General features: G+C 45.3%; 1 protein-coding gene across 2 annotated transcripts in view; it reads right to left on the bottom strand.

Moving 5' to 3' along the window:
* The window catches only part of LOC115155781 (radixin), a 41108-nt gene that overhangs the window by 6193 nt on the left and 13531 nt on the right, over window positions 1–21384 (bottom strand). Inside the window, exons 3-9 of one of the 2 annotated variants that reach the window (XM_029702727.1) lie at window positions 9529–9612; window positions 3261–3479; window positions 2907–3058; window positions 2629–2712; window positions 2367–2513; window positions 1911–2007; window positions 748–911 (exon numbers count right to left, since the gene is read on the bottom strand). In XM_029702727.1, coding sequence (XP_029558587.1) covers window positions 748–911; window positions 1911–2007; window positions 2367–2513; window positions 2629–2712; window positions 2907–3058; window positions 3261–3479; window positions 9529–9612 — 947 coding nt within the window. Of the gene's footprint in view, window positions 1–747; window positions 912–1910; window positions 2008–2366; window positions 2514–2628; window positions 2713–2906; window positions 3059–3260; window positions 3480–9528; window positions 9613–21384 lie in introns of those variants that run through there. The other variant, XM_029702728.1, reaches the window with a different exon arrangement.

Genomic DNA, 21384 nt, shown 5'->3' with positions numbered 1-21384 from the left:
ACACAAAAATGCACATAACAGTATTGGAAAAACTACTCAATTGTCATACTTGAGTAAAAGTGAAAAAGTAAAAGCTATACATAAAATTCCATATATTTAGCAAACCAGACGGCACAATTAAAAAATATGTGTTTTTATGGACAGACAAGGGCACACTCCAACACTCATACATGAATTACAAACACAATATATACATTTGTGTTTAGTGAGTCCGCCAGATCAGAGGCAGTAGGGATGACAACGCGTTATATTGATAGGTGCGTGAATTGGACCATAATTCTGTTCTGTCTGAGCATTCGAAATTTAACGAGTACCTTTTGGTTTCAGGGAAACTGTATGGGAGTAAAAAGTACATATTTTCTTTAGGAATATAGTGAAGTAAAAGTAAAAAGTTGTCAAAAATATAAATGGTACAGATACCCCCCAAAACTACTTAAATAGTCCTTTAAAGTATTTTTACACCACTGCATACAGAGATATGCAGTCCATGGCTGTATCTCAATAGCCTCTTTGGACCATCCTGATCTTCAGAGAGCAGCTGTCAGGATGGTAGATCAGGCTTGTATCTCATTTTCATTTCTGTAATTCCCTGTATCCTCTCTTCTCCCCTCCTTTTGGGAATCAAGGAAATACAGAGATTTACCTTTTATGTGGTTCTAATGCAGACCAGACATATTTTAATACAATGCTGCCCCTTCTGGTCAGAATCACAACCACATGTCTGCATGCGTTGGCCCAGTACTGTACCTCTCCATCTGTTTGTGGTGTTTCTCCTCCCGGGCCTGGGCCTTCATCTGCTGCACCTCGATGGTATCAGGCTTCCTCCTCCTCATGTACAGCTCGTGGTTCCCCATGCACAGCGCCAGGATACGCTTGTTGATCCGCAACCGTGGCGCATAGAATACAAAGTCCTACAGGGAGAGGAGGAGGGGAGAAAAAGGAAGAGGAGAGGAAGGGGTTAACTCAATTTACAGGTAATTTACAGACAGTGCAAGTGGAGAACAGGGGTGGACAACTCTACTCCAATATTATTATTATTATATTCTCATTGCTTATTGTACATTGTGTTGTATTATTTCCTCCCACCGTCCCCTACCTTCCCGGTAGACTGATCCCCTACCCTCCCGGTAGACTGATCCCCTAACCTCCCGGTAGACTGATCCCCTAACCTCCCGGTAGACTGAATCCCTAACCTCCCGGTAGACTGATCCCCTACCTTCCCGGTAGACTGATCCCCTACCTTCCCGGTAGACTGATCCCCTAACCTCCCCGGTAGACTGATCCCCTATCTCCCCGGTAGACTGATCCCCTAACCTTCCGGTAGACTGATCCCCTAACCTCCCGGTAGACTGATCCCCTAACCTCCCGGTAGACTGATCCCCTAACCTCCCGGTAGACTGATCCCCTACCTTCCCGGTAGACAGATCCCCTACCTTCCCGGTAGACAGATCCCCTACCTTCCCGGTAGACTGATCCCCTACCTTCCCGGTAGACTGATCCCCTACCTTCCCGGTAGACTGATCCCCTACCCTCCCGGTAGACTGATCCCCTACCTTCCCGGTAGACTGATCCCCTAACCTCCCGGTAGACTGATCCCCTACCCTCCCGGTAGACTGATCCCCTACCCTCCCGGTAGTCTGATCCCCTACCCTCCCGGTAGACTGATCCCCTACCTTCCCGGTAAACTGATCGCCTACCCTCCCGGTAGACTGATCCCCTACCCTCCCGGTAGACTGATCCCCTACCCTCCCGGTAGACTGATCCCCTACCCTCCCGGTAGACTGATCCCCTACCCTCCCGGTAGACTGATCCCCTACCTTCCCGGTAGACTGATCCCCTACCCTCCCGGTAGACTGATCCCCTACCCTCCCAGTAGACTGATCCCCTAGCTTCCTGGTAGACAGACTTACTGGGGCTTTCTTGTCGATGGGTTTGATGACAAACTTCTTGTCGTTGAAGGAGATGTTTCTGATCTCGCTCCAGGGGAAGCCAATCTTTGGTGTCAACCTGGGGAGGAGGGAAGGGAAAACACAGACTCTCAACACTATGCTATTACAGTAATATGCAATGAGAAGATAACTACCTATTTACAGTACATTACTTGTTACTTTTATTTCTTATTCTTATCCGTATTTTTTTAAACTGCGTTGTTGGTTAGGGGCTCGCAAGTAAGTATTTCACTGTAAGGTCTACACTTGTTCTATTTGGCGCATCTGACTAATAACATTTGATTTGACGTCAGAGTAGTACAAAATGAAACTAGAGGTACCATCCATGGCCAGCAGAGAGCGATAGTGTCATGGAGTATATCAAATAAATAAGTGGACAAGTAAATACTCCATATTGTATAAGTCAGTATTGCGTACTTGTCCTCATGTTCGTAGATATTGAGTCCCAGTGCATCCACACCCAGCCACAACTCGGTTCCCTTCTTGTTCTTGATCTCAAAGTAGTTGACTCCATACATTTCCAGGTCCTGGGCTATCTTCAGATACTCCATCACTGAGTCCTCTCTGTGTACACAAACACACATTAGAAAGTTAGAACTTGTGTAGAGGAGAAAGTGTGATACAAACACCCTCATACAAAGCCACACACACAGACAGAGACCCTCATACACAGACCTACCTGAGCATGCCTGTGTGTTCCTCATGCCAGGTCTGTATTCTGTCCTCCCACTGTTCCTTAGTCAACTTGTGCTGCTCCAACACTCTGCAGAACACACACACAGGGTTATTCAAACAGAGCCACAGTAGAGGCCTGGCAACAAAAGACCAAACAGATTTATTGTGAGGGAGTTGAGCCACTTTACTAAAGAACAGCTCATTTAAGAAAGCACACACGCCCTCTGAGGGGGACAGAGAGGGAACAGAGAGGGAACAGAGGAATGGGTATGGGGTACAGACCTCTGTGGCAGCAGGCGGTCGGAGGTGAGGTAACCAGGCTTGTGGGCGTCTCTGTTGTAGTCTGCATACTTGGCCTGGACAGAGTAGGAGGCCAGCAACACGGCAGTCTCTGGAGGACAGTAGTTCTCATCATTCAGGATGGCATCCTTCACCTGGAATGGGCAGGGAACACACACACACTTGTTTGAATTCTTTGTTTGGATCTGCAATGTACATTGTGGGTACAAAGGACACACTGTAGAACTGTGTGTGTGTGTGTGTGTGTGTGTGTGTGTGTGTGTGTGTGTGTGTGTGTGTGTGTGTGTGTGTGTGTGTGTGTGTGTGTGTGTGTGTGTGTGTGTGTGTGTGTGTTACCTGCAGGAAGAAGAGTCTCTGCGTAATCTCCTGGATGAGTTCCTCAGACACGTCCTCAGGGAAGAACTTGGCTCTGAACTTAAACTGCAGAGGGTTCTCCTTCTTTACATCCTGCTGCGTCACCTTCTTATTGAGTTTGAGCCACGTGCTGTAGCCTTTACTGTCTGTGTACTGCAGGCCAAAGAACCACACCTCCCGGAGGCCCACTGTCTTCACCACCTGAAAACACAAAATGCATCAATGATTAGCAGGCCATCTATAGGTGGGTTGGGGTGGGTTGTGTGTGTGTGTGAAGTTGAGGGTGGTCTTCTCTGTGGGGATGTTTGGGATGGGGCCGAGGTATTCAAGCAATGTTGAACTTTTTGTTTGGCCAGGCCAAGTTGGCAATATGGCTAACAAGAAGGAACCAGGGGCAACAAACCCAGAGTTATTATTATTATTATTATTAAAATAAAATCTTATTGGTCACATACACCTGCAATAACATCTGCTAAATATGTGTAGCAAAATGCTTGTCTTCCAAGCTCAAACATTGCAGGTGTATCTTACAATTCACAACACACAAACCTAAAAAGTAAAAGAATGGAATTAGGAAATATATAAATATTAGGATGAGCAATGTCGGAGTGGTATTGACTAAAATACAGTAGAATAGAATACAGTATATACATATGAGATGAGTAAAGCAGCATGTAAACATTATTAAAAAGTGACTAGTGATCCATTATTAAAGTGGCCAGTGATTCCATGTCTATGTATATAGGGCAGCAGCCTCTAAGGTGCAGGGTTGAGTAAACGGGTGGTAGCCGGCTAGTGATGGCTATTTATAACAGTCTGATGGCCTTGAGATTGAAAAACAGCTTATATTTCTCAGTCCCAGCTTTGATGCACCTGTACTGACCTCACCTTCTGGATGATAGCGGAGTGAACAGGCCGTGGCTCGGGTGGTTGATATCCTTGATGATCTTTTTGGCCTTCCTGTGACATCAGGTGCTGTAGCTCTCCTGGGGTGCAGGTAAGGTGCCCACAGTGATGCGTTGGGCAGACCGCACCACCCTCTAGAGAGCCCTGTGGTTGCGGGCAGTACAGTTGCTGTACCAGGCGGTGGTACAGCCCAACAGGATGCTCTCAATTGTGCATCTGCAAAAGTTTGAGGGTCTTAGAGGCCATGCCAAATTTCTTCAGCCTCCTGAGGTTGAAGAGGCGCTGTTGCACCTTCTTCACCACACTGTCTGTGTGGGTGGACCATTTCAGTTTGTCAGTGATGTGTATGCAGAGGAACTTGAAACTCCACTGTGGTTCCATCAATGTGGATAGGGGCGTGCTCCCTCTGCTGTTTCCTGAAGTGCACGATCAGCTACTTTGTTTTGTTGACGAAGAGGGAGAGGTTATTTTCCTGGCACCACTCCGACAGGGCCCTCACCTCTTCCCTGTAGGCTGTCTCGTCATTGTTGGTAATCAGGCCTACTACTGTTGTGTCATCTGCAAACTTGATGATCGAGTTGGAGGCGTGCGTGGCCACATAGTCATGGGTGAACAGGGAGTACAGGAGGGGGCTGAGCACGCACCCTTGTGGGGCCCCTGTGTTGAGGATCAGCAAAGTGGAGGTGTTGTTTCCTACCTTCACCACCTAGGGTTGGCCCATCAGGAAGTCCAGGACCCAGTTGCACAGGGCGGGGTTCAGACCCAGGGCCTGAGCTTAATGATGAACTTGGAGGGTAGTATGGTATTGAAGGCTGAGCTACAGTCAATGAATATCATTCTGACATAGGTATTCCTCTTGTCCATATGGGATAGGGCAGTGTGCAGGCATCATCTGTGGATCTATTGGGGCGGTAAGCAAACTTCAAGTGGACTAGGGTGTCAGGTAAGGTCAAGGTGATATGATCCTTGACTAGTCTCTCAAAGCACTTCATGATGACAGAAGTGAGTGCTACGGGGCAAGAGTAATTTAGTTCAGTTACCTTTGATTTCTTGGGTACAATGGTGAACATCTTGAAGCAAGTGGGATGGTCTATGCGCGATGAACAGTGTGGAGACATTTCAGGAGGTATGGGGGCTCAGGGGGGAGGGGTTGGATGTACAGTTGTAATGTGGTGCTTGCTGGTGTACTGTGTTTGTTGTGTAATGTGATTGTGTGCAGGATCACAATATATTTTTATGGGGGTGGAGTGGGGGGCTGCTCACACTGAGAAAATGTTGTAGAGTCCATTTAACAGAATAAGCGGATGCAACCGCATGAACGCCCGGCTGTCCCATCTTCAGTCATCTGTTCGTTCCACCCACCCACACAGTGTATTCGGAAAGTATTCAGACCACTTTACTTTTTTCACATTTTGTTACGTTACAGCCTTACTCTAAAATGTATTAAATTGTTTCTTTTTTCTCAAATCAACACACAATACCCCATAATGACAAGGCAAAAACAGGTTTTAGAAATCTTTGCAAATTTATAAAAAATACAAAACTGAAATATCACATTTACATAAGTTTTCAGACCCTTTACTTAGTACTTTGCTGAAGAAACTATGGCAGCGATTACAGCCTTGAGTATTCTTGGGTATGACACTACAAGCTTGGCACACCTGTATTTGGGGAGTTTCTCCCATTCTTCTCTGGAGATCCTTTCAAGCTCTATCAGGTTGGATGGGGAGCATCGCTGCACAGCTATTTTCAGGTCTCTCCAGAGATGTTTGATCGGATTCAAGTCCAGGCTCTGGCTGGGCCACTAAAGGACATTCAGAGACTTGTCCCGAAGCCACCAATACGTTGTCTTGGCTGTGTGCTTAGGGTCATTGTCCTGTTGGAAGGTTAACCTTTGCCCCCAGTCTGAGGTCCTGAGCGCTCTGGAGTAGGATCTCTCTGTACTTTGCTCCGTTCATCTTTCCCTCGATCCTGACTAGTCTCCCAGTCCCTGCCGCTGAAAAACATCCCCCAAGCATGGTGCTGCCACCATCATGCTTGACCGTAGGGATGGTGCCAGGTGACGTGACGCTTGTATTCAGGCCAAAGAGTTCAATCTTGGTTCCATCACACCAGAGAATCTTGTTTCTCATGGTCTGAGAGTCCATTAGGTGCCTTTTGGCAAATTCGAAATCGGGCTGTCATGTGCTTTTTACTGAGGAGTGGCTTCAATCTGGCCACTAACATAAAAAGGCCTGATTGGTGGAATGTGGCAGAGATGGTTGTCTTTCTGGAAGGTTCTCATCTCCACAGAGGAGCACTGGAGCTCTGTCAGAGTGACCATTGGGTTCTTGGTCACCTCCCTGACCAAGGCCCTTCTCCTCCAATTGCTCAGTTTGGCTGGGCATCCAGCTCTTTGAAGAGTCTTGGTGGTTCCAAACCTTTTGCATTTAAGAATGATGGAGACCACTGTGATCCTGGGGACATTTAATGCTGCAGAACTGTTTTGGTACTCTTCACCAGATCTGTGCCTCGACACAATCCTGTCTCGGAGTTACACGGACCATTCCTTCTACCTCATGGCTTGGTTTTTGCCCTGACATGCACTGTCAACTGTTGGACCTTATATAGACAGGTGTGTGCCTTTCCAAATCATGTCCAATCAATTGAATTTACCACAGGTGGACTCCAATGAAGTTGTACGAATATCTCAAGGATGACCAATGGAAACAGGATGCACCTGAGCTCAATTTCGAGTCGCATAGCAAAGGGTCTGAATACTTCTGTAAAAGGTTTGTTTTAATACATTTGCAAACATTTCTAAAAACCTGTTTTCGCTTTGTCATTATGGGGTATTGTGTGTAGATTGATGAAGAATTGTTTTTATTTAATCCATTTTAGAATAAGACTGGAACGTAACAAAATGTGAAAAGTCAAGGGGTCTGAATACCTTCCGAAAGCACTCTCTCAACAAATGGATCATAAATAGCAGAAGTGGATGAGTATGTGAAGTAGCTGTGTGAATAATAATATTGATGCATATCACCATAATGCCTATTTTTGTGCTTTAGGAAAAACAAGTCATATTCGATTAAATATGTTTTCATTGATGTCATGAAATTATCAAATGAGTCTTCTTTATTGTGCTCATCTTACTATAATTCAGAAATGCAGATACACACACACACACACACACACACACACACACACACACACACACACACACACACACACACACACACTCCGTTGCACTCAGCTCTGCGGATATACTCGCTCTCAAAAAGAGTATCTACACTGGGCCAACTGTTGATCCTAGTCTGAAGTCAGGTGGCGTCCGTATCTAAGCACACATGCACACACTGCTCCTGTCTTTGTATTTATAACACACACTGAGGCTCTGACAGACAGAAAGCCTGACTCACCGGATCTCTATGCCTCTCTGTGTATGTGTCAGTCACCATGGAAACCAGCTGTCCAACACTGACTGAAGCAGGCCCGATGTGCTCCATCAGCAGCAAACAGCAGTTGTTGGAGGTGTTTAACTATACCCGTGGGGACCAGAGTCCCCACAAGAATAGTAAACAAAACACAAAATGTTACCAGTTGGTCAAATGCTATTTCTAGGGGGTTTAGGTTAAGGTAGAATTGGTGTTAGAATTAGGTTTAGGGAAAAAAGGATTTTGAATGGTTATAAATTGTTAAACAAGTGTGTGTGTGTGTGTGTGTGTGTGTCTGCGTGCATGCATGTTGTAGTGAGCATGACCGAGTGTGCATGTGAGAGTGTAAGTTCAGGTCAATGGAGTCCAATGACTGAGTGGCGCACACACTCTGATGAGCTGTGAGGGGAACCAGCAGAGTCCAGTCAACAGAAGAGGACTCCTGTTGAGTCAGAGCTAGGCTCCCTTCCAACACTACAGAATTAACTAGTCGCATTGGGGAGAATTGTCAGACAATCTTTGCTTGACATCATGGGAAAATCTAAAGAAATCAGCCAGGACCAAAAAAAATTAAATTGTAGACCTCCACAAGTCTGGTTCATCCTTGGGAGCAATTTCCAAATGCCTGAAGGTACCACATTCATCTGTACAAACAATAGTATGCAAGTATACACACCATGGGACCACGCAGCCGTCATACCGCTCAGGAAGGAGACGCGTTCTGTCTCCTAGAGATGAACGTACTTTGGTGCGAAAAGTGCAAATCAATCCCAGAACAACAGCAAAGGACCTTGTGAAGATGCTGGAGGAAACAGGTACAATAGTATCTATATCCACAGTAAAACGAGTCCTATATCGATATAACCTGAAAGGCCTCACAGCAAGGAAGAAGCCAATGCTCCAAAACCACCATAAAAAGCCAGACTACGGTTTGCAACTGCACATGGGAGGACAAAGATCGTACTTTTTGGAGAAATGTCCTCTGATCTGATGAAACAAAAATAGAACTCTTTGGCCATAATGACCATCGTTATGTTTGAAGGAAAAAAGTGGAGGCTTGCAAGACAAATAACACCATCCAAACCGTGAAGCACGGGGGTGGCAGCATCATGTTGTGGGGGTGCTTTGCTGCAGGAGGGACTGGTGCACTTCACAAAATAGATGGCATCATGAGGGAGGAAAATTATGTGCATATATTGAAGCAGCATCTCAAGACATCAATCAGGAAGTTGAAGCTTGGTCGCAAATGGGTCTTCCAAATGGACAATGACCCCAAGCATACTTCCAAAGTTGTGGCAAAATAGCTTAAGGACAACAAAGTCAAGGTATTGGAGTGGCCATCACAAAGCCCTGACCTCAATCCTATCGAACATTTATGGAAAGAACTGAAAAAGCGTGTGCGAGCAAGGAGGCCTACAAACCCGACTCAGTTACACCAGCTCTGTCAGGAGGAATGGGCCAAAATTCATCCAACATTTTATGGGAAGCTTGTGGAAGTTAAACAATTTAAAGGCAATGCTACCAAATACTAATTGAGTGTATGTAAACTTCTGACACACTGGGAATGTGATGAAAGAAATAAAAGCTGAAATAAATCTCTCTACTATTATTCTGACATTCACAAAATGAAGTGGTGATCCTAACTGACCTAAGACGGAATTTTTACTAGGATTAAATGTCAAGAATTGTGAAAAACTGAGTTTAAATGTATTTGGCTAAGGTGTATTTAAACTTACGACTTCAACTGTAATATATATTTCACACACACACACACACACACCAGGCTCTTAACTAGACCAGTCCAGCTCCCAGCCTTGTTGACACTCAGTAGTGTGTTTTTGATGTACGTTAACCCCATGCTTACCTGGTCATTAAGCTAGTCTGTTTGTGAGTGAGTGAGCGTGAGAGGTGAAATAAAACCTGCTTACCTGGTCAAAGAGCTGTTTGCCGGTGGTGTTGGACTGGATGGCAAACTCCAGCTCTGCATCCATGGTGGTGACACGCACATTGATCTATACACAGACAAACATGTTAACATCCCCAAAGATACGTTTATATGCTTCACAAAGCCCACGTGGCAGGCTGCTCCCCCCTCTACCAGTCTACTCAGCTGCACCCCGTCCTCTTTATCTCACAGCTGGAGAGAAGAGAACACATGTTGTCAATGTATACAGCAGCCACGACTGAACCCAGTACACTGATAGACACACCACTGCATGGGAATTAGAGAGAGAGAGCCAGGAGCTACAGTGGGGGAAAAAAGTATTTGATCCCCTGCTGATTTTGTACGTTTGCCCACTGACAAAGAAAGGATCAGTCTATAATTTTAATGGTAGGTTTATTTCAACAGTGAGAGACAGAATAACAACAAAAATATCCAGAAAAACGCATGTCAGAAATGTTATAAATTGATTTGCATTTTAATGAGGGAAATAAGTATTTGACCCCCTCTCAATCAGAAAGATTTCTGGATCCCAGGTGTTACTCTTAAAGGGAGTGCTCCTAACCGCAGCTTGTTACCTGTAAAAAAAGACACCTGTCCACAGAAGCAATCAATCAATCAGATTCCAAACTCTCCACCATGGCCAAGACCAAAGAGCTCTCCAAGGATGTCAGGGACAAGATTGTAGACCTACACAAGGCTGGAATGGGCTACAAGACCATCGCCAAGCAGCTTGGTGAGAAGGTGACAACATTTGGTGCAATTATTTGCAAATGGAAGAAACACAAAAGAACTGTCAATATCCCTCGGCCTGGGGCTCCATGCAAGATCTCACCTCGTGGAGTTGCAATGATCATGAGAACGGTGAGGAATCAGCCCAGAACTACACGGGAGGATCTTGTCAATGATCTCAAGGCAGCTGGGACCATAGTCACCAAAAAAACAATTGGTAACACACTACAACGTGAAGGACTGAAATCCTGCAGCGCCCGCAAGGTCCCCCTGCTCAAGAATACATATACATGCCCATCTGAAGTTTGCCAATGAACATCTGAATGACTCAGAGGACAACTGGTGAAAATGTTGTGGTCAGATGAGACCAAAATGGAGCTCTTTGACATCAACTCAACTCGCCGTGTTTGGAGGAGGAGGAATGCTGCCTATGACCCCAAGAACACCATCTCCGCCATCAAACATGGAGGTGGAAGCATTATGCTTTGGGAGTGTTTTTCTGCTAAGGGGACAGGACAACTTCACTGCATCAAAGGGACGATGGACGGGGCCATGTACTGTCAAATCTTGGGTGAGAACCTCCTTCCCTCAGCCAGGGCATTGAAAATGGGTCATGGATGGGTATTCCAGCATGACAATGACCCAAAACACACGACCAAGGCAACAAAGGAGTGGCTCAAGAAGAAGCACATTAAGGTCCTGGAGTGGCCTAGTCAGTCTCTAGAACTTAATCCCATAGAAAATCTGTGGAGGGAGCTGAAGGTTCGAGCTGCCAAACGTCAGCCTCGAAACCTTAATGACTTGGAGAAGATCTACAAAGAGGAGTGGGACAAAATCCCTCCTGAGATGTGTGTAAACCTGGTGGCCAACTACAAGAAAAGTCTGACCTCTGATTGCCAACAAGGGTTTTGCCACCAAGTACTAAGTCATGTTTTGCAGAGGGGTCAAATACTTATTTCCCTCATTAAAATGCAAATCATTTTATACAATTTTTAACATGTGTTTTTCTGGATTTTTTTGTTGTTATTCTGTCTCTCACTGTTCAAATAAACCTACTATTAAAATTATAGACTGATCATTTCTTTGTACGTGGGCAAAGGTACAAAATCAGCAGGGGATCAAATATTTTTTCCCCCACTGTGTGTTCACATGGATGTTGGATTTAAATCAGACTGTGTTGAGTGGGCAGTCTTCTGCTGAAGACGTGAGGGAGAGTGTGTGTGGTCCACTGCTTATCATTCTTCTATAAATATTCCTATCCTCTTGTAGGACATCTACACACACACATTGCATATGCACACACACACATTGTCATTTCCTAATTTGGGTCAACTACCCCTTTAAGTTCAGCAACGATGTAGCCAAGAGGGCTGTGCCACAAACAAGAAGACGAAAACACAATAACAAACATCAACTCCTGTCCAATTCACACGATACAGCTCATATGACCCAAAAGAAGCCAGAAAGTTATCCGGGCCAGAACCAACGCGAGTCACACTTGCTCTGTTTAAATGATCCCCTCTTTCTCTCTCTCCCTCCTCTCTTCCCTGAGGCAAAGTCTCTGAGCTTCACAGAAAGAGGGAACCGATAGCAGTGATTTGGCACCAGAATAGCAGCAGCAGCCATTTGTCTGTGCCATTTAGTGCATGAATGAGTAAACATTACTTGTACAGAAACAGAAATCCATGGGTTTGAATTATTCACCGCTTTAAAAAGTAAATCCTCTATGCCTGAATAACTTCAGGAGTGAATTAAATATTATTCATTGTCATTTTTAAAACAGACAAACACAATATGACATAACATGGATGTTTGGAGCATGGAGGGTAGTTCAGTTAGCGAGGGCATTCCACTCCAGAACACAGAAAGATGGAACATTCCGGAATGTTCGATGATTGATAAAAATACATCTCACAGTTAACAAGTGTCGTTCTGTTCTAGGAGCTGAGAGGTGGACCAAAGACGGAGACGGAAAAGGGAAGAAACTAAGTGTTACAGATTTGCACCAGGGGCAATAAACAATCAAATGCAATCCAGGACATCATAAGTATGTTATCGCCTCAGATAAAAGTCATACAACCTTTTACCCATTAATGAAAACATACGCTATCTTAATCCCACCTACGGAACACAGAGGTCTCAGAACAACTGCAACAAGTCTCGTACCCAAACATCAAGACACATTTAGCCCGTCAAAACTATATGGGTTATTTGTAGCTTCAGTCCAAGTATGTGGCCATCTATCTCCCTTCCAGTCATTGTGTAATAACTTCCCTTGCTCCAGTGTGTGTGACTGTAGCAAGTCAGGCCCAGCCAGACGTACAGTATCAGCCAGCCAACAGTAAAATACTGAGCAGCAAGGCAGGCAGCTGTGTCCTGATAAAACCCCAATGAGGAGGAGAGGCTGGCATGGAGAAAAGAGGAGGAGAGGCTGGCATGGAGAGAAGAGGAGAAGAGGCTGGCCTCTAGCAATAAGAAGTGTGACAGAGGGAGTCTATATCCCAGTGCATAGTTAGCTGACTCAGCTGACAGCACTTGCCTGGGGATATACAGTACAGTACTGGACAGTAGCACCAACAGAGAGGAAGCCGGGGACAATGCACTAGCAGTGAAAAGAGTGTACATGCAGAAATAGATGCTTGAAGAGCATGCACACATTTAGAGCAGTGTGCACAAGCAGAGGATGGGCCTCATGAGTGTGCACGAGGAGAGAGGATCTATCAGGAGTGTGCACTTGGAAAGAGGATCTATCAGGAGCATGCACAAGGAGAGAGGATTTTTAAGTTAAGAACAAATTCTTATTTACAATGATGGCCTAACCCAGACGACACTGGGTCAATTATGCGTCGCCCTATGGGACTCCCAAGCACGGCCTGTTGTGATAGAGCCTGGAATTGAACCAGGGTCTGTAGCGATGCCTCTATCACTGAGATGCAGTGCCTTAGATCTTTTTGGGGCTTACGAGTGGCGCAGCAGTCTATCAGGAGCGTGCACGAGGAGAGGATCTATCAGGAGCATGCAAGCAGTGGTGTAAAGTACTTAAGTAAAAATACTCCATAAGTAGTTTTTGTTAGGGTATCTGTACTTCGCTATTTATAATTTTTACAACTTTTACTTCACTACATCCTGAAAGAAAATTATGTACTTTTTACTCCATACATTTTCCCTGACACCCAAAAGTACTCGTTACATTTTGAATGCTTAGCAGGACAGGAAAAGTGTCTACTTCACACACTTATCAGGAAAACATCTCTGGTCATCCCTACTGCATCGGATCTGGCGGAGTCACTAAACACATGCTTAGTTTGTAAATTAAGTCTCAGTGTTGGAGCGTGCCCCTGGCTATCTGTAAAAAAAGAAAATGGTGCTGTCTGGTTTGTAAGAACTGCTACCTACATGTACAAATGACCTCGACTAACCTGTACCCCCGCACATTGACTCGGTACCGGTACCCCGTGTATATAGCCTCATTGGTATCTTATTGTGTTACTTTTTACTTTCGTTTATTTAGCAAATACTTTCTTAACTCGATTTTCTTAAAACTGCTTTGTTGGTGGCCTCCCGAGTGGCCGTGACTGGGAGTCCAGCATAGTCTGGAGTAGGGGAGGGTTTGGCCGGGGGGGGGGGGGGTTATTGGCTCATCATACTCTAGCGACTCCTTGTGGCAGACTGGGCGCCTGCATGCTGAATTCGGATGTCAGTTGCACCATGTTTCCTCCGACACATTGGTGCGGCTGGCTTCCGGGTTAAGCGGGCGGGTGTTAAGAAGCACGATTTGGTGGGTCATGTTTCAGAGGAAGCATGACTCGACCTTCGCCTCTCCCGAGCCCATTGGGGAGTTGCAACGATGAGACAAGAACGCAATTGGATATCACAAAATTGTGGAGGAAAAGGGGGTAAATGACATTGTTGGTTAAGGGGCTTGTAAGTAAGCTTTTCACGGTAAGGTCTACACCGGTTGTATTCGGCGCATGTGACAAATATATTTTAGCAATTACATTTACTTTTTATACTTTAATACATTTAAAACGAAATACTTTCAGACTTCTACTAAAGTATGATTTTTTCTGGGTGACTTTCACTTGAGTCGTTTCCTATTAAGGTATCTTTACTTTTACTCAAGTATGACAATTGGGTACTTTTTCCACCACTGCGTGCACGAGGAGAGAGGATCTATCAGGAGCATGCACAAGGAAAGAGGACCTATCAAATCAAATTTTATTTGTCACATACATATGGTTAGCAGATGTTAATGTGAGTGTAGCGAAATGCTTGTGCTTCTAGTTCCGACCATGCAGTAATATCTAACGAGTAATCTAACCTAACAATTTCACAACAACTACCTTATACACACACACAAGTGTAAAGGAATGAATGAGAATATGTACATAAAAATATACGAATGAGCGATGGCCGAACGGCATAGGCAAGATGCAGTAGATGGTATAGAGTACAGTATATACATATGAGATGAGTAATGTAGGGTATGTAAACATTTTATAAAGTGGCATTGTGTAAAGTGGCTAGTGATACATTTATTACATCAATTTTTTCATTATTAAAGAGGCTAGAGATTAGTCAGTATGTTGGCAGCAGCCACTCAATGTCAGTGATGGCTGTTTAACAGTCTGATGGCCTTGAGATAGAAGCTGTTTTTCAGTCTCTCGGTCCAAGCTTTCATGCACCTGTACTGACCTCGCCTTATGGATGATTGCGGCGTGAACATGCAGTGGCTCGGGTGGTTGATGTCCTTGATGATCTTTTTGGCCTTCCTGTGACATCAGGTGGTGTAGGTGTCCTGGAGGGCAGGTAGTTTGCCCCCGGTGATGCGTTGTGCAGACCTCACTACCCTCTGGAGAGCCTTACATTTGTGGGCGGAGCAGTTGCCGTACCAGGCGGTGATACAGCCCAACAGGATGCTCTCGATTGTGCATCTGTAAAAGTTTGTGAGTGTTTTTGGTGACAAGCCAAATTTCTTCAGCCTCCTGAGGTTGAAGAGGTGCCTTCTTCACCACGCTGTCTGTGTGGGTGGACCATTTCAGTTTGTCCGTGGTGTGTCCGCCGAGGAACTTAAAACTTTCCACCTTCACTACTGTCCCGTCGATGTGGATAGGGGGCTGCTCCCTCTGCTGTTTCCTGAAGTCCACGATCATCTCCTTTGTTTTGTTGACATTGAGTGTGAGGTTATTTTTCTGACACCACACTCCGAGGGCCCTCACCTCCTCCCTGTAGGCCGTCTCGTCGTTGTTGGTAATCAAGCCTACCACTATAGTGTCGTCTGCAAACTTGATGACTGAGTTGGAGGCGTGCATGGCCACGCAGTCATGGGTGAACAGGGAGTACAGGAGAGGGCTGAGAACGCACCCTTGTGGGGCCCCAGTGTTGAGGATCAGCGGGGTGGAGATGTTCTTACCTACCCTCACCACCTGGGGGCGGCCCGTCAGGAAGTCCAGGACCCAGTTGCACAGGGCGGGGTCGAGAACCAGGGTCTCGAGCTTAATGACGTGTTTGGAGAGTACTATGGTGTTAAATGCTGAGCTATCAGGAGCGTGAAGAGAGATGCGCTATGCTAGAAGAGCTTGAACAATTAGAATGGCTGCTAAAGAATTGCAGTAGTTCAGGTATTATTAGAGGATGTTGACATGGTGGTAGGTCAGTGAATTAGCAGGTCAGGACCGGGCTGTCGAAGTATTAGCGGGTTACGCGTTTGGTGTGTATACACAGTACTGGGTCTATGTTTGTGTTGTGGACATTAGGGTTAGATACGGTTAGGAGGGGCTGGTGTATGGGTCTATTTTATTTATTTATTTATTTCACCTTTATTTAACCAGGTAGGCAAGTTGAGAACAAGTTCTCATTTACAATTGCGACCTGGCCAAGATAAAGCAAAGCAGTTTGACAACATACAAAAAATAAAACGATATACAATGTGAGCAAATGATGTGAGATAAGGGAGGTAAAGGCAAAAAAGGCCATGGTGGCAAAGTAAATAAAGTATAGCAAGTAAAACACTAGAATGGTAGATCTGTAGTTTGAAGAAAGTTCAAAGTTCAAATATAAATAATATGGTGCAAAGGAGCAAAATAAATAAAATAAATAAATACAGTAGGGGAAGAGGTAGTAGTTTGGCCTAAATTATAGATGGGCTATGTACAGGTGCAGTGATCTGGAAGCTGCTCTGATAGCTGGTGTTTAAAGCTAGTGAAGGAGATAAGTGTTTCCAGTTTCAGAGATTTTTGTAGTTCGTTCCAGTCATTGGCAGCAGAGAACTGGAAGGAGAGACGACCAAAGGAGGAGTTGGCTTTAGGGGTGACCAGAGAGATATACCTGCTGGAGCGCGTGCTACAGGTGGGTGCTGCTATGGTGACCAGTGAGCGGAGATAAGGGGGGACTTTACCTAGCAGGGTCTTGTAGATGACCTGGAGCCAATGTGTTTGGCGACGATTATGAAGCGAAGGCCAGCCAACGAGAGCGTACAGGTCGCAGTGGTGGGTAGTATATGGGGCTTAGGTGACAAAACAGATGGCACTGTGATAGACTGCATCCAGCTTGTTGAGTAGGGTATTGGAGGCTATTTTGTAAATGACTTCGCCGAAGTCGAGGATTGGTAGGATGGTCAGTTTTACGAGGGTATGTTTGGCAGCATGAGTGAAGGATGCTTTGTTGCGAATTAGGAAGCCAATTCTAGATTTAACTTTGGATTGGAGATGATTGATGTGAGTCTGGAAGGAGAGTTTACAGTCTAACCAGACACCTAGGTATTTGTAGTTGTCCACAAATTCTAAGTCGAACCGTCCAGAGAAGTGATGCTGGACAGACGGGCAGGTGCAGGCAGCGATCGGTTGAAGAGCATGCATTTAGTTTTACTTGTGTTTAGGAGCAGTTGGAGACCACGGAAGGAGAGTTGAATGGCATTGAAGTTCGTCTGGAGGGTTGTTAACACAGTGTCCAAAGAAGGGCCAGAAGTATACAGAATGGTGTCGTCTGCGTAGAGGTGGATCAGAGATTCACCAGCAGCAAGAGCGACATCATTGATGTATACAGAGAAAAGAGTTGGCCCAAGAATTGAACCCTGTGGTACCCCCATAGAGACTGCCAGAGGTCCGGACAGTAGGCCCTCCGATTTGACACACTGAACTCTGTCAGAGAAGTAGTTGGTGAACCAGGCGACGCAATCGTTTGAGAAACCAAGGCTACTGAGTCTGCCGATGAGGATATGGTGATTAACAGAGTCAAAAGCTTTGGCCAGGTCAATGAATACGGCAGCACAGTATTGTTTCTTATCGATGGCGGATACGATGTCGTTTAGGCCCTTGAGCGTGGCTGAGGTGCACCCATGACCAGCTCTGAAACCAGATTGCATAGCGGAGAGGGTGCGGTGGGATAAGAAATGGTCGGTAATCTGTTTGTTGACTTGGCTTTCGAAGACCTTAGAAAGGCAGGGTAGGATGGATATAGGTCTGTAGCAACTTGGGTCAAGAGTGTCACCTCCTTTGAAGAGGGGGATGACAGCAGCTGCTTTCCAATCTGTGGGAATCTCAGATGACACGAAAGAGAGGTTGAACAGGCTAGTAAATAGGGGTTGCAATAATTTCGGCAGATAATTTTAGAAAGAAAGGGTCCAGATTGTCAAGCCCAGTTGATTTGTAGGGGTCCAGATTTTGCAGCTCTTTCAGAACATCAGCTGAATGGATTTGGGAGAAGGAGAAATGGGGGAGGCTTGGGCGGGTAGCTGTGGGGGGTGCAGTGCTGTTGAATGCAGTAGGGGTAGTTAGGTGGAATGCATGGCCAGCCGTAGAAAAATGCTTATTGAAATTCTCAATTATAGTGGGCTTATCGGTGGTGACAGAGTTTCCTATCCTCAGTGCAGTGGGCAGTTGGGAGGAGGTGTTCTTATTCTCCATGGACTTTACAATGTCCCAGAACTTTTTAGAGTTGGAGTTGCAGGAAGCAAATTTCTGTTTGAAAAAGCTAGCCTTGGCGTTTCTAACTGCCTGTGTGTATTGGTTTCTAACTTCCCTGAAAAGTTGCATATCGCGGGGGCAGTTCGATGCTAATGCAGAACGCCACAGGATATTTTTGTGTTGGTTAAGGGCAGTCAGGTCTGGGGAGAACCAAGGGCTATATCTGTTCCTGGTTCTAAATTTCTTGAAAGGGGCATGCTTATTTAAGATGGTGAGGAAGGCATTTTTTTTAAATAACCAGGCATCCTCTACTGACGGGATGAGGTCAATATCCTTCCAGGATACCAGGGCCAGGTCGATTAGAAAGGCTTGCTCGTTGAAATGTTTCAGGGAGCGTTTGACAGTGATGAGTGGAGGTCGTTTGACCGCTGACCCATTACGGGTGCAGGCAATGAGGCAGTGATCGCTGAGATCTTGGTTGAAAACAGCAGAGGTGTATTTAGAGGGCACATTGGTTAGGATGATATCTATGAGGGTGCCAGTGTTTGCGGCTTTGGGGTTGTACCTGGTGGGTTCATTAATAATTTGTGTGAGATTGAGGGCATCAAGCTTGGATTGTAGGATGGCTGGGGTGTTAAGCATGTCCCAGTTTAGAGCTCTGAAGAGCTCTGAAGATAGATGGGGGGCAATCAGTTCACATATGGTGTCCAGAGCACAGCTAGGGGCCGAGGGGGGTCTATAGCAGGCGGCAACGGTGAGAGACTTGTTTTTGGAGAGGTGGATTTTTAAAAGTAGAAGTTCAAATTGTTTGGGTACAGACCTGGATAGCAGGACAGAACTCTGCAGGCTATCTCTGCAGTAGATTGCAACACCGCCCCCTTTGGTCGTTCTATCTTGTCTGAAAACGTTGTAGTTAGGGATGAAGATTTCACAGTTTTTGGTGGACTTCCTAAGCCAAGATTCAGACACAGCTAGGACATCCGGGTTGGCAGAGTGTGCTAAAGCAGTGAATAAAACAAACTTAGGGAGGAGGCTTCTAATGTTAACATGCATGAAACCAAGGTTATTACGGTTACAGAAGTCATCAAAAGAGAGCGCCTGGGGAGTAGGAGTGGAGCCAGGCACTGCAGGGCCTGGATTCACCTCTACATCCCCAGAGGAGCAGAGAAGAATAAGTATGAGGGTACGGCTAAAAGCTATAAGAATTGGTCGTCTCTGACGTCCAGAATAGAGAAAAAGGAGCAGGTTTCTGGGGGCGATAAAATAGCTTCAAGGTATAATGTACAGACAAAGGTATGGTGGGATGTGAGTTCAGAGGTAAACCTAGGCATTTAGTGATTATGAGAGAGATATTGTCTCTAGAAACATCATTGAAACCAGAAGATGTCATAGCATGTGTGGGTGGAGGAACTGAGAGGTTGGATAAGGTATAATGAGCAGGGCTAGAGGCTCTACAGTGAAATAAGACAATAAACACTAACCAGAACAGCAATGGACATTGCATATTGACATTAAGGAGAGGCATGCTTAGCCGAGTGATCAAAGGGTCCAGTGAGATTCAGACAGCTAGCCGGGCCATAGGTAGCAAGCTGGTTGAAGATGGAGGGAGGTCTGTTTTTAGCCACCTTGTGCGTTTCCGTCTGTGGGTTAGTGGGGTTCCGTGTGGAGGGGGGGACCTGTCCAAGTTGGCAAAATAGTTAGTTATAGTGGCCCAAGAAAATTGTCCGATAGACCTATTCAGATCGCAGCCGATAAGACAGCTAACGATTAGCCGGCCGCAGATGGGCGATCAGGTTACGTCGCGACGGAGGGGCCAGTTGGATAACTCCCTCGGGCAGATAACGTCGGTGGTCCAGTCGTGAAGACCCGATGGGGCTCCGCATCGGCAGTAAAAAGGGTCAGGATAGGTGATTGTAGCCCAGGAGACACTTCAGCTGGCTAGCTCAGGAAAAGCCCACGAGTGGCTGACGGAACTTTTCAGCTGGCTAGCTCCGTAATAATGTGTGTTAATTCCGTGACCGACGTTGCCAATAGTCACTCAGGTAGCAGCTAGTTAGCTGCAAGATCCAGGTGTAAATGTCCAGAGCCTGCGGTAGAAATCGGGGAAAGGAGAGAGAATAGGACCGGTATGCTCTGGTCTGAGTCGCGCTGTACAAAAACTGCCGATAGCTTTTCGAGCTAATGGATAGCTGAGGACAGCTAACCGTGGCTAGCTGAACTCCAACGTTAGCCAGTGAAAATGGCTAACCTCTGGCTAGCTTCTGTTGTGGAATTCAGATGAGGTAAATAATACTTTCTTGTTTAAATTGGTGAGGCGGGTTGCAGGAGAGTGCTTTAAGGTTGAGTTTTTAGAAGAAAAAATTTAAAAAGATAAGTGAAGAAAAATATGTAAATATATATATATACACGGGACACGACAGGAGGAGGGTAGAGGACGTCTGAACTGCTACGCCATCTTGGAATATATGTAAACTATGTGTTTTGTATGTTAGAGTTAGGAGGAGGCTGTATGAGGGGCGGGTGTATACAATGCCTTCGGAAAATATTCACACCCCTTGACTTTTTCCACATTGTTACGTTACAGCCTTATTCTACAATTATTATTTTTCCCCCACAATCTACACAATATGCCCCATAATGAAAAAGCAAAAAGGGGTTTTTAGAAATTTGTGCAATTGTATAACAAATACAAAAATTGAAATATCACATTCACATAAGTATTCAGACCCTTTACTCAGTACTTTGTTGAAGCACCTTTGACAGTGTCACGTCCTGACCATAGTAAGAGGTTATTTTCTATGGTAGAGTAGGTCAGGGCGTGACAGATTGTGTTTTGTGTTTTTCAATGTTTTGTATTTCTATGTTTAAGTTCTAGTTTTTCTATTTCTATGTTGTTGTTTTTTGGGTTGATCTCCAATTGGAGGCAGCTGGTCCTCGTTGTCTCTAATTGGAGATCATATTTAAATAGGGGTTTTTCTTCCTGGGTTTTGTGGGTTATTATATTTTGAGTAGTATTTGTTTCTCTCTGCGTCATGGTTTGTTGTTTTGTCAATTTCAGTTATTTATGTATTGCAAAGTTTCACGGATTAAATAAAATGTGGAACTACAACCACTCTGCACTTTGGTCTGCTCCTTTCGACAGCCGTGACAGAATAACCCACCACAAAAGGACCAAGCAGCGTGGTAAGGAATGGACCTGGGAAGAG

This window comes from Salmo trutta, chromosome 20 (genome assembly GCF_901001165.1).
Source record: "Salmo trutta chromosome 20, fSalTru1.1, whole genome shotgun sequence".
In the NCBI taxonomy this organism is placed as follows: domain Eukaryota; kingdom Metazoa; phylum Chordata; class Actinopteri; order Salmoniformes; family Salmonidae; genus Salmo; species Salmo trutta.
Note: the sequence above shows the minus strand (reverse complement) of the source record. Positions and strands in the feature narration are given on the sequence as shown.